The sequence below is a fragment of the Eufriesea mexicana genome, unplaced genomic scaffold (assembly GCF_001483705.2).
Source record: "Eufriesea mexicana isolate 0111107269 unplaced genomic scaffold, ASM148370v2 scaffold620, whole genome shotgun sequence".
Taxonomy (NCBI): Eukaryota; Metazoa; Arthropoda; class Insecta; order Hymenoptera; family Apidae; genus Eufriesea; species Eufriesea mexicana.
Window position 1 is genome coordinate 564,598 of NW_016908778.1, and position 14,816 is coordinate 579,413.

Consider the following 14,816-nt stretch of genomic DNA (forward strand, 5'->3'; position numbering starts at 1 on the left):
TTGAGTTTGTGTTATCGTGTTCTTGTTCTTTCGTGAATTTTCGGTGTCTCAAGACCAGTTTCGCCATCCTAAAATACCTTATTGAGGCAATAAATAATCCCTATTTCGTGGAATTGTGCTCAAAGCCCAAAATCTTAAAAAATGGACGTTATTACCGTTGTGTATCTACTAATTCCGACCAAATTTTTTTAAATACACCAATGCATCGATAATAGTAGTTCTTTAGTCATCCTTTAGTTTAGACTTCAATCATCCTTTATTTTGCATGGTATTCTTGCCTGTCCCCCCTACGTCATTCCTAGACTCCTAGATTATATAACATATACCGAGTTGTCACAGAAAGAGTCAGACTTCTCTACGAGTTCATGACAAAAGCATTGTATACGAAGGCACCTGAAGGTCGGTGGATGCTTTCTCTGAGTATACTGTACCAATTTGAGATACTGAACACCTTGGGTGTGAAATAAAGGACACTTTCTTGTTTCTGTATATAGTCAAGTTTTCTATAATGCGATTTTTATTAATATAATACGGAGCGAAAATTAGGACAATTCTCCTATAACACGATTTTCTTATAACGCATTTTCCGTACAAGAATATTCCAGCAGCTCAAATAATTTGAAAAAATTTATCAATGGCAATAGTAAACGTTGCTTCTGCTTTGAGCAAAGAAGAATTTTCAGCTATAAATCACGAGGATATAGAGGAGCTACTTCAGGAAGAGAGTTTAAATGAAGAGTTATTTAACTCAAAATGTTCCTTCAACGATTCGCAGTGCAAAATTTTAAAAAGAATTTCAAAATTGCTTGGCTCCATATAAAGAAGTTTTGGAAGAAGTACAAAATAAAAGTATATTCGAAAACTGAGAAGAAAATTTGTAAAGCGAGGAGGATTTTCGGCCAATTAGTAAAAAAGGGTTAGATTGCAAATATTTGACAGTGATGATGAACAATAAAACAATGATAATTGAACAAGCTCATTCAGAAATCATTGCCAACGTCCAAGCATCATTGACAGTATTAAGAAATTATTCGATTAATACGAATTGCCATGTGCATATTTATGAATAATCAGGCATAATGACAGAACACTGTCGAATCGTGCTTTGATGGTACAATCGTTACAAGAACTTATGACAGAAAAGATTTTAATAAAGGCTTTGATAGGCACCCCAAAGATAATTATATAAAACAAAGTAATAAATCGTTTAATTTTAACATGTTAGAATCCTATTTTAAATTAGGATGTGTCACTAATATTTATCAAATTAAGTTTCTTTGTTGGAAACAATTTTTTTAAGTTATAATTTCATTATACGAACTATGTATTATATTCGATAAACCTAAATTCAGATATGTAAGACTGCCATTTCAATTATAAAATTTTATTTATTAACCGTATCAATTGCAACTTGATACCTTGAGAATGTAGTTTTTATATATTTTATTTATTTCTGAGATTCCATATAACGCGGTACGAATTAATCGCGTTATCGGAGACTAGACTGTATGATACAGGGTGATTCACTAATGAATGGACTCAAAGGCAGTACCGCTGCCTAAACACAGCTAAACATAGCAACAGGGGTCCTGGGGCCTTACACGCAATCTGAGGAATGTGTGCAGCGATCATGTTCGTCTGCTTCTACAGCTTCTACAACCCAATTGAACATGTTATGGTAAAATTCAATAGTGAAGTAAACTCTACATCCCAGCGGTGTGGGGGCGATCCCTTCTCCTATGTTCTGTCTTTTGTCACCAGTCTTCTGAAGACGACTTTTGACCTGCGTAGCCCTAAACAGACCAGTTCTAACCATTCGCCCGTTCAATAAAGATCTATACAGTTTTTCCACAGTTTTCCACTGACAGAACCTAAACAGACCAGTTCTAACCATTCGCCCGTTGAATAAAGATCTATACAGTTTTTCCACAGTTTTCCACTGACTACTGTTCCTCTGCGTTATAACCCCTTTAACAGAACATCTGTGGGATTACGATGGACATTAATCGGGAAGTCATTCTTTTACCAATAAAACAGATTTAATGAAAGAAGTCACGAAAATATGGTCAGAAATACCGGTTGAGTTTTGTGTTCGATTAAATGAATCAATGCTATGCAGATGGCATCATGCAGTCCTCAAATCCAAGAGTTACTCAACATCTTATCAGACTGTTATGAAAATTAAAGGTATCTGTAATTTTATCTGTAATACATCGTTGTTTTTATTAAAAGTGATTATAAGAAAGAAGCTTTTAGAGAGAAGAAAATTGTAGATGATACTAAGAAGATTTTAAGAAGCTTTTCGGCTTCTTAATATAATTGTATGTAATATAACGCAACAAACATGGGAAAGCATTATCACTATGAAATAAGCGATAAATTGTGGTAATGGTTACATAGATTTTTAAATATATATGTATTGGAATGAGTGGAACAAGTATGCATGGGATGGAAATATCTAACGAATTCAGGTTATTATGATAAATGAGTGTTAAGCCTTGGAATGTCGTCCCGGTATTTCGTTCGGCCCTTTGTTTAGAATAGACCGTGTGAAGACTCTGAAAGTTCTCAAGTACCATTGATGAGGCCCTAGGATCGCAATGTCCCAAGTAGAAGGTTGTTTATATCCTTACTGTCAGCGCCCTTTGATTTCTTTAGCACCTAAGCCACCACTTAGGTAATCCGCAACAAACAACTATATATCACCCTTCAAGAAGACAAGCACAATTATCTAGATTGTTTAAACAACCACCACCACCGAAGGACGCTGAAGTTAACATACACCCCCAACATCGTAGCAACCAATCAGCAGAGAGACCAGGATTATATAACTACCGAGAGAGTCAGTACCAATCAGTCAGTCAATAACATTCGAAGAGTTCAAAAGAGTTATCCGGAACTACTACATAAAATACAGTCCACTATAAACACAACGTTCCTCAAGAAATTTGGTTCGTCATTAACCGTCGCCAATTGAGGACGACCTATTGACGATATACAATGAGTATGCGTGTAATGATTGAAGTACTGTGTGAATTGTGTATGTCAATGTAATGTATGAAAGAAGAAAGAAAAAAAAAGAGTGATTTGGCATAGGTTAGTTGCAATTGAATATTAATAGAGAGAAGAAGACGTGTGAGCATGTGATAGTGATAAAATAATTATATTTCAACCCAATATTTGTGTTTGATAATTTTTGTAATTAAATAAATAATTGTTCTTATTGTTATTAAATTTCATCTACCACTAACATAAATAACACTTGACAAAATTTTCAAATAATTTTTATGACCTTTTCGAGAAGAGTTGTTTATACGTATTTGTAATGGATGAAATTTCGTAATGAAAATTTCGGATATTCTTCTAAACCACATTTCTGACCGAAAGAAGGAGGGGTTGAGTAGATACTAAATGTAAAATATTATTTTCGAGAAATGGATAGATCCTGAGATATTAACGAAACATTTTTGATATTATGCATAGAAATCTATTTTCAGTCTCCAAGTATTAGATATTCGATGTGCATGTCTCGTAACAGTTTCTATGGCATATCCCATTTAAAATTTATTCATTTTATTCTGTTTAGGTACACTCGAAGACGTATCTCGAGAACTATAACTAAACCTAATTAACAACTATCGTTATTTAAAATTACATAATTCGGCTTAAAAAGAAAAAAAAAACAAATAGATTTTAGGTAGCACACTGTATACAAGGTACCCAAAATTTACGCAAGATTTGAATTTCGCGCCATTTGTGCGATACAGTATTGCCAACGAGAAAAAAGATAGCGTGATAACTGATAGTTCAGGATTATTAAAAATGGAGCACTACACGAAAGAACAACGCATTTTCATTGTTGAGCAACATTTATAATTTTTTATTAAAAATCCGTGTTTCCTATCAAAATTTTCTTAGTCAATTTTGGGACACCCATTAGAAACTGAGCTGGTGTAACAGTATGAGTCATCGACTACTCGATACTCGGTGACTGCTATTTACTTTAGAGAAAACGGTCGTTTTAACCACGTGTCACGTCTGTATAAACGAATTTCTATGTTCAATGTCAAAAGCTTTTCACTGATATCTCGGAAACTATTTATTTCTCAAAAATAATATTTTATATTTAGTATCTACCCACTTTCCTCCCTTTCTCGCAAAATTGGGTGTCAATCGGAGATGCATGTGATTTGCAATAACACCCAGAATTTTGTATCCTTTGTCGTCGAATATTATAAATATTATAAATATTATTAGACAATATCATGCACCAAAAAGTTAGGCGCAAAGCCTAAAGCGTGGAATAAGGGTGGGGTCTCGAGCATGTGTTAGTGGAATATCGGTGTGGGGTCTTGAGAGACCCTGTTACCGTTCTGCGAGAGACCGACTTCAAGGATTAAAGATTACACATTCCAAGATGATCATACTAAGCGGATTCCATTGTATTATTCGGTACATGAAAATTCTGTATATGATTAAAAAGAATTGTATTTTAATATTTTAAATCCCAGTAAGAAATAAACTAAAATCGATAAAGCCAAAATTGTAGGGCTATATGTTGAAAAAAATGCCGAAATTCCAGATTTGGAAATGACGTAAATTCCAGATTTGCGTCAATGGAGATCAAGTTCAAGCCGGTACTGTGCGTTCCTCGCAAGGAGTATCGCGGGAAGTACGCAGGTTTAATTCGTCAGAGTGGAAGGGAGACGCCCTATTTAATACCTGTTATAGGTTCTGTGTTTTCAAATTGTTGGCCAAATCGGTGGCATGCAACAGTTTGATCACATGACAAAGACTGTTGATGAGACGAACAAATAAAGCTATCGATTTATTCCTCTTTTCTCTATGCCATTTCACGAGACCTTTTGTGAAACACGCACACCATTTAGCGTTTTGAGAATTGTTACTATTTTTAATTTAGTCAGTGTAGTAATTATAAAACACTATCGGTCGTCCTTTGCTCGTTGAACGCTCGTTGTGATTGTTTATAATTTCATTTTAATAAGATCGCGGAAATTTGTAATGCTTCGGGCCTCTCGAGAGCTAAATCCACCACTGCTTTATCCTTATAAGTAGTTGTGCCATTACTCGTGTTCTATTGTACAATTCAGTGCACTCTTACCCTTCACCTCGAGTACAGAACGAAAAGCACTAAAATGCTAGAAATAAATGCTACAGAAAATACGTAACTGCTTTTCCTTTATCTGTGACCTTGATTCACCTTGAGTACTTACGGTCACCGAATCAGTTCAAATGTTTCATTCAAAAAAGGTTCGATATCTTATTAAAATCTTGTTGACATCTGTACATACAAGAAGGTAAATTAAGTCAAACCTTTGATCCTCTAATATGACAAATATTTTTGAAAATATTCAGCTATGCCTGATCCTATAATGATACGAAAGGGTGTCATCGAGATAAAAGTTTTAGTACCGTGGGATACTATTTTTCGAAAAACAAATCGAAATCCGGCCAATGCCGATGCAGAGTCTTATTTTAAGAAAAAATCGAAAATCGACTAATACCGTTATGGAAGGCTATTTTCAGAAACAAGCTAGCCGAGTTGCGAGGTCTTTGCAGGGGGCGAAACGCAGGTCAGCGGAATCGTATTCTCACAAGGGGCGAATCGCGAATCGGCACAGTGACGTAATTTTCACGGGGGCGAATCGCGAATCGGCTGAATCGGATCAGCCAATTAGCGATTGATAAAAGCACGTCGTGGAGCTTGGCAAAGGGCACAAAAATAGGACCCTCGGCGACACAGGGAGAGTCCTGAGTGGAGAAGCCTCGAAGAATCCTCGCGAATATAGTTTGTGACCGGGACGGACGTGAGTCGTTCGGTGTCGGAGAGAGACGAATAGAAGCGTGTTTTCCGTGTGTTAAAGTTACGTTATTTCGATATTATTTTCTCGCGTTTAATCAGTTTCCGCGTTTGGTGTTCGTTTCATTCTGTTCATTTCGTTCTGTTCGTTTCCGGTGTCTCAAACCGTTCGCGCAGACCCGATATTCCTTCGATAAAAGAAGGAATCACGTACACGTTATTTCTGTAAGTTGAAGACAAAATAAAATCTGTTTTTGGCATTCTACAGTACATACTGTTATCTATTTTTTACTAAATATACGAGATTGTTTGACATGGTAACATACCAATATCCGCAACGTCTTTCGCGACTGGTCTATCGCTTCTGGATTCGTGCAGCAGCACCACTGGTTTTCCTGTAGCGACTTCTATTGCTTCCACGAGCACTTCGAAGAAGCTAATCGGCAGCGAAGGCACAAGATGCGTCGCTAGAACAAGTGGACGTTCGCTCAAAAGCGGCGCAGATAGAGGGGGACATTTTCGAGGAACTGCAACGTTTGAAGGCTTCTGGACTTGCTGAAAATATTATATTGAATAGTTAATTATTTCAGTTATTCGTCATGAGATCCTTTACATTCTAAAAATGCGGTGTTGTTATAACGCGATTTCCATATAACGCGGAGCAAAAATTGCGACAGTTCTCCTATAACGCGATCTCCTTATAACACGTTTTTAAGAACGTATATAAGAACATTCTAACTCAAATGGATTGAAAAATTTATCTATGGCAGCACTTATTCGATATGTTAAATTTTTCTGAACCTTCAACGATGCGCTGTGCAAAATTTAAAAAAGAATTTCAAAATTGCTTGGATTCGTATCAAAAGGTTTTGGGAGAATTACAAAATAAAAGTACATTTGGAAACCACGAAGAAAATTTGCAAAATGAAGAGGATTTTCGGTCAATTAGAAAAAGAAAGAGTTAGATTGCAAATATTTGACAGTAATGATGAATAATAAAACAATCTAATTGTAATATTTCCCATTATGAACCACGTGGTAACAATGACTGAATTCTGATCAGACTGCAAGCATGCAAAGGGTTAAAAGAATGTTCTGTTTTCTGAAAAGTTCAGTCTTGAATTCATTATTATTCAATATTATTGTAATCCATGACACTTATATTCTTCCTTTGTATCTGCATAAGTGTGTACACATATGTCACTAATATATTCGTTACTATATAATTGTATACGTATGGTTCTCTGCATATTATAATAAACGCTGTAATTTTATTCAAGAAGTTACAACAGTGTGAATTTTTTCAAAAACACGATTCCTAATCAATAATTTTCTGTGTCCAATCTTTTTATCTTATAAATTTTTATAAATTTTTAGACCCTAAAGATTTTATTAAATATCAAAAGCATTTCATCTGTTGAGATGCAGATCAGAGTAGATTTCCCAAGAAATCACTTGGTAACGAAAAATCGCACTTCAACTTTTATGTGATTTTCGAAAATTGACCACTCAATTGGCCCATTCTCCATAATTTGGTTCCGCAAAAAAATTTGTTAAACTACAAGCTTTGATTTTTTACAATTTCTTAAGTTGAAGAATTGTCTGTTTTCCACTAAAGACAATTAAGTAGAAATTATAGAAACAGTGAAGGGATGTAAAGGTACAGATTTTGTTCTTTATATTGACCCCGCAAATGTTATTCTACGATTTCTCCTCGTAAAGTTATAGTAGCTGTTCACATATTAACACAATGTAGATTCAGTTTTGTTCGTCGCAAAGAGAGTAAAGTCTGATTTAAAAAATGCAGGTACGTCTATTGGTTAAAGGAAAAGTATTGTAAAGATGACCTTATCGTCTCCAATTGGCATCTGAATTAGACCAATAATTCAAGAGCCAACTCTGTCTAAAACCAGACATGCATCATCCGAAACAAACCAAAATCCACCGATAGCCAATCCTTAGCCTCGACCAAGATATTCCAAAACATACCCCTTCTCTACTATACGGAACTGCATATATGTAGAGATACTGTTTGAGATAATGTTTGATTGAATTTTATGATTTTGTAATGTAGGATTGGAAAAAGTGCGGCCCTAAAAGAATGTTAAGAATGTTTGAAACATAGGACGAAAGTGACCGTGAGCAAGAGGATCGATTCTAAGGATATTTTTGATAGAGTCGAGACCTGCGAGAAAGGAACGAAAGTTTACGAATGCATCCTGAGTGCTTGAAGTATATACTTGGTTCACCGAGGTCGCATGAGAAATGCATGATGGAGGAAGAATGCCTGACAAGGAGAAGGCCTTCAGGTCACTGATTTCATTGAAATATTGAAATATTTCCTTCACATGGGGAATCGAACTCTGGTCTACAGACTGCAATAATTCCAGAACGTTACCCTCACGTCGCTATCAACCTTGGTAATTATCGTGATTCTCATGATTATACTCTACTTATTGACATAATGAATTTTTAATTACGAATATCTAGAAAACTATCGAGTGTCTACTCATATAATGGCATATATTCATAAACAGGAGAACCAAATCTACCAATATCCAAAGTTTCAACGAAATCGGTGGCTCGAAGGCTTTGCATTCTCCTTGTGAGTATAAAAGAAGACAGAGTGTAAGGTTAAAACAAGGGTACGAGGATGCGAGGAGTCAGTATTGAAAGTTAATTTGAATTTAGCAGAGTTAGTCGTGAGACAGGTTTTACTCTACTGATGACTAGTCGTTGCGATAGTAATCCTGCTCAGTACGAGAGAAACCGCAAGTTCAGATATTTGGTTCACGCACTTGATCGAGAGGTGGGTGGTGCGAAGCTACCATCCGTGGGATTACGCCTGAACGCCTCTAAGGTCGTATCTTTTCTGGTCAAAGGAGGCAACGATATCTCTAGGAGTCTCGTGTGGGTCGAAAGGCACAAAACAATGTGAAACTACTAGATGGCCGACCCTCGTGACCGGTCATCGCACGGGCCCCATTTTGCCGTAGGGGCGTTTTTGGATTTGCCGTTGGGATCTCACCGAACAACAGCCATGGCACTCTAACGATCGATCATGGGTATTCCAATTTCGAGGTCGAACCTCGGTATCGTCTATAGACGATTTAGGCACCTGGAGTGTTGTACTCGGCAGAGCAGTTATTGCGCTGTGATTTGTTGAGACTCAGCCCTATGTTTGGGGATTCGTCTTGTCAGTTAGACGAGGTCCGAAAGAAATTAAGCGAAAACCGGTATACGAAAGACAGCGAAAAAATGCTTCGGTTCATGCTCGTGTGCAGCAACCTTCTTTTCATGACACATCAACAAACATTCTGTAACCATCCGTCATACAATACCCCGAAACCCCACTATGAGACAGCTTCTTATCATATTTGTCAGGTGATGCACTCAACAACAATCTGTGAACATCAACCGTAGAGTCCATACTTCAAAACGCTACCATCAAAATTCAAAATGTGTATAAACCCAACACCATTCAATAAAATAGCTCAGTCACTAAAATGAATACGTGCATTTAACTTGTTTCTCGCAGATCTCGCAAAAATTAAGGAATATACGTAGTCCTTGTAACTTGGTCTTTTCAAGAGAATATTTCGGAATAATTTCACAAGAAAAGTTTATTCTCGGTGAGACAAATGCGCGCCAAGACGGCAGTAGATTCAACGTCCTTTATTTCATCAGTGTACAGGAAAGTCCCGTCACAGATTCGTTAGTATTTCGCCGAACGACGTCTATGGTGCTCTAACGATCGATCATGAGTATTCCAATTTCGACGTCGAAATTCGGAATCGTCTGTAGACGACTTAGGTATTTGGCGAGGTGTTGTACTCGGTAGAACAGTTATCGTGCTGCCATTTGTTGAGATTCACAAGGAGAGTGCAAGTCCTTTGGGTCATAGATTTAGTTGAAATTTTGTAGGTTTGTAGATTTAGTCATCCAGTTTAAGAAAATATATCATTATAAGAGAAACTACTCGATAGTTTTCGAGATATTTATGATTAGAGTTTTATTATTGCCTTAATTACAGGTTTATTTCGAATATTTATCAAATGCCGTTGTGGCCTAATGGCGAAATCCGAAAATTCCCACGTTGGTGACAATTTTCGGATGTTGCCGGTAGGCCACAATGCTACTTGATAACTAATAAAGCTTTAATCATAAATATCTCAAAAACTATCGAGTAGTTGCCCTTATAGTGATACATTTTCTTGAACTGGATGACTAAATCTACAAACCTGCGAAGTTTCAATTAAATCAGTAACTCGAAGGACTTGCACTCTCCTTGTCAGTTCTATGCTTGAGGATTCGTCTTGTCAGTTATACGTGGCCCCAAAGAAATTTAGCGAAAACTTTTATACGAAAGAGAGCGAAGAAATGCTTCGGTTCATGCTCGATACACGAAAGCCATACATAAAAATAGAAATAAGTCTTAGAAGTCAGTTGCAAGAAAGTTGTTAGAGCGTTGCATAGTTGCCATTGTATTACATTAATCCGTTATTCTGTTAATAAAGCTTATGTTATTCTGTTAAGTATCGCGATATTATTCTAGTCGATCCCTTCTTATACGATCCTAAAGCTACAATAAAGGACAAGATTAGTCGAGAAAACACGTGTATATGAATCAAAACACGTAGCTTCATGGTTATAAATTTGAAACGTGTTCACTGGTCATGTTGCATTTTAGCGCATGGTCTATCAGGTCAATTTGTCAATCAATCAACATACTTGTTGTAGCAAGTCATCCGACATTTGTTCTTTTACCATTTTTGAAAAGCAGATCAATCACATCGCCGTTAGTTGCACTAGTTGGATATAAATATACTGTTACAACCATAATATATGGACTTTTTTCTGTAACACGCTAAATCACAATACCATCTGCTGTTAAATCTCATTATTAATACCACGAATACGACTGTTCTTCTACTTCTTTTATTTTAAAAATGTTACTTCTAATTTTTATAATCTCGAATATTTTCTAACTTGTAATTTATAATGATTCATTCAATTTATTCATTTTTAGTTAGGATACATACACGAGATTTAGTATAATGTATATTAACCCCTTGCACTCGGCGATCTTTTCGTTACAGAAACATAGTAATTCGAAAATTTTCTGTGATAAAGTCGACGATATTTTGAAAACGGTAAATAAGAAGTACAAATTAATTGTGAGACGTTGAATTATTTTATCTCCACACGTCATTGGGCAATTTCAAATTCGAGATATTAATTAACAACGATCTTTAGAATTTGATTAAATGGCGACTGAGAGTCGCCTTTCGAGTGCAAAGGGTTAAACTTATATATTCTCTATATTGTCATGTACATTACGGTATTAGTATTAGTATCTATTTAGTATTATTTTATTAATAAATATATATATATATATATATATTTATTAACTAGTACAGTTCCTTTATATACTAAGTATATATAATTAAATGTGTATATATATATAATAGTATTTAGTATTATCAGTTTTACGATAATATTTTTTATGTATTGTCTTTTTCTGTCGATATATCGTGTTACCAATAAATATAAATAAAATCCAACTACTGTGCGTTCGAGAAAAGAAGACACAGCGTGTTTACATCCTCACGACTGATTAACTTCGCTAGTTCTTCCTTGATCACAGGCATTGACTACTGTTGATCGAAAATGGTGACGAAGATCATAACTGGTCATAGTGGGACCGAGTGAAATAGGATATGACGGCATCGGCGTAGCTTCGAAGCTATTAAGAAACAGAAAATTAAGGACGAAGTTGCCATATCCTATCTCACTCGATCTCACTACGGCCTGCCGATGATCTTCGTCACCGTTTTCGGCCAATAGTGATCATTGCCTGTGAACGAGGGAGCGTTAGTGGAGTTTATCAGCCGTGAGGATGTAAACACGCTGTGCCTTCTTTTCTCGAACGCACTATAGTAGTTCCTTTACTTCCCACTGAACTTATGGTAATTAAAGTTAATTTTTATAAATTATGACAGAATAATAGCAAAATATATCCCATACCTCATAAATGCATAAAAAGTATCAGTGTCCATAAAAATTTGAAAAATTAAGATGAAATTTTAAATGTCGAATTTGTATTATATTATTTATGTTACTATTCATTATTATACTATTATTGTATTTATTATATCTTATCGTGTTTTGATTAAAAGCGAACAACTTTTTGCTGCCAAAAGTAATTTCAAAAAATTATTGCACGCGATACAATTTGTTTGATAAAATTATCAGAAACGTTATGAGATACAATATCGTGTAGCTTAAATTATACCTATGTACTGCAATAATTTCAATATAATTAAATTAATATAGCTATATAATAATATAATAAACTGTAATATAACTAAAATTATAAATCTAAGTGCCCTGAGCTTATTTTTCTTCTTTCAAGTAGCATGTTAAAAATGTTATTATTGTTGTAAACATAAAAGAATGAACTAACGATTTTATTTGATTAAGTGTACGTGAAAACTTACGTATTTATCGGTAATAGGAATCATTTTGCACTCTGGAACATTGGTTTGATTGGAAGAAGCACCGCTTAAACTTTTTGTTTCTTTCTCTTCCGTTTTATCCCTTTCTTTCCTTGATTCGATATTTTTCGACTCTAAGGTTTTAGGCTTGGAATGTTCTGGTTTTAAAACTAGCGAATTTTCATCTTGCATTTGCGTCTTTTCCAATTTCTTTTCTGATATTTTTTCCTGTTTCTTTTTCGTTTCCTTTTCAGTCTCTTTCTCAGATTCTTTTTCATTTTCTTTTTCAACTTTTCTCCTAGTTTCCTTTTCACTTTTTTCTTTAGTTTCTTTTTCAGTTACTTTTTCAATTTCTTTTTCAGTTTCTTTCTCAATTTCTTTTCTAGTTTCGTTTCCAATTTCTTTTCTAATTTTTTTTTCAATTTCTTCTTCGTCTTCTTTTTTAGTTGCTTTATTAGTTTTCTTTTCTGACTCTGCTTTAGTTTCTTTTTCGATTTCTTCTTCACTTTGCCTTTTACATTCTTTTCCAGTTTTTATTTTAGTTTCTTTTTCAATAATCTTTTCAGTAATTTTTTCAGTTTCTTCTTCACCTTTTTCTTTATTTTCTTTTTCAGTTTCTTTTTCGGTTCCCTTCTCAGTTTCCTTTTCAGTTTCTTCTTCACGTTCTTTTTTACTTTCTTTTTCAGCCTTTTCTTCACTTTCTATTTTATTTTCTTCTTCTTCAGTTACCTTTCCAGTTATTTTTTCAGTTTTTTCTTCGCTTTCTTTCTTATTTTCTATCTCAGTTTCTTTTTCAGTCCCCTTTTCAGTTTCCTTTTCAGTTTCCTTTTCACTCTCCTTTTCAATTTCTTTCTCAGTTTCCTTTTCACTTTCTTTCTCAGTTTTCTTTTCAGTTTCCTTCTCAATTTCTTTCTCAATTTCCTTTTCGCTTTCTTTCTCAGTTTCCTTTTTAGTTTCCTTCGCAGTTTCTTTTTCAGTTTTCTTCTCAATTTCTTTATCAATTTCCTTTCCAATTTCTTTCAGATCCTTTAATTGTACTTTCATTTCACATTTTTCATTTGTTTTATAATTGTCAAGAGAAACAGGTGTGTTATGCTTTAGCTTCTTCATAATTATCGAAGTATCTTTTGAATCAGAATGGATTTCACGTTCAATTGATTTATCCGTCGTTACTTTCGTTGCAGACAACATTATGCCGTGTCAGTTTCACACCAGTGTTACTTGATACATTAATCTAGTAACAGAACAAATTTTTAAATTAGAGTTATAATATGTAAATATATCATGCATTAACATCTACAATTTAATTACCATTTATTATGTATAAGAATACCAAATCTTATGACACATTAAATTTTGTTGAAGACATCGTATAAAGTAAATTACACTTTAGGAACAATATAATTAAAAAGGATTATACAGACGAGAAACAGGATTATTAAATATTTTCGTTACTTATGATTGTATCAAAGAGCTTATCAAAATATAACGTTTCACTGTCTGAGAAGATGTATATAGTGATAGAAAAAACAATTTTCGATATTTTTTTACTTTTTATTTGATAATTTTAAGATCATCAAGGTTCATTTACATGATTTTGAGGTTCTTTTAAATGGAAACATATACTTTTTTATTACAATGTATTTATTATTTGATTATATTATGATATATTATAATATACTTATACATATATGTACACATATATTTCTTGTAATTACAATATATTATAATATATAATATACATTTTTTTATTATAATATAACCAACGTTAACACAAATTCAGAGATTTAGCATACTATGTCCTTGAAGTGACATTGGCTGGAGAAATTCAGATTTAATTAACAATCATTGTGAGAAATTATCTTAATCGAATCAAATTATATATTCAAAATGATAATCTACAATATTAATACATGCGCAGCCCTGACTTTGAATAGATGTAAAATAATGACCTTGAACAATTTCCTTTTTCATAACTGTACACGTTTGTTCAAAAACGAAAGCATGATTTTGAGAAAACAACAGAAATATTCACAGGAACTCCTATTCCTCATGCTCGACTCTATATAATTCAATGATTATGCAGAGTGATTCATGCAACTTGAATAACATTTCGAATAATTTTTGAAATGCAAAATGAAAATATCAGAATATATCTGAATTCCGAGTAAACAGATTTTTTTATCTTAACGACAAACCGAAATTCGAGTAAGGAATACGCTGAGGAAATACGCGAAAAGAACTAAAATTGACGTCACAATGGTTTAAGTCGATGCAAGTCGAAATGGGCCAGAAATGCTTCTTTGCACGTTGCTGCAATGTGAAAAGTTCGTACAGTGCACTGTACGTATACACAAACAAAAGAATATACCCGTACTTCACACGTCTAAACGATCAAAGATCGAGACCGTGTCAGGAATACGGTCAAGTCTCCTATAACGCGGTATTTTTATACAGCGATTTCCATATAACGCGCTGCGAAAATTGGGACAGTTCTC

General features: G+C 34.4%; 1 protein-coding gene across 1 annotated transcript in view; it reads right to left on the reverse strand.

Moving 5' to 3' along the window:
- The window catches only part of LOC108546201 (uncharacterized), a 39,017-nt gene that overhangs the window by 3,597 nt on the left and 20,604 nt on the right, over positions 1–14,816 (reverse strand). The window contains exons 2-4 of the mRNA XM_017898167.1: positions 13,357–13,552; positions 12,322–12,564; positions 6,148–6,376 (exon numbers count right to left, since the gene is read on the reverse strand). Coding sequence (XP_017753656.1) covers positions 6,148–6,376; positions 12,322–12,564; positions 13,357–13,509 — 625 coding nt within the window. The 5' untranslated portion in view covers positions 13,510–13,552. The remainder of the gene's footprint in view (positions 1–6,147; positions 6,377–12,321; positions 12,565–13,356; positions 13,553–14,816) is intronic.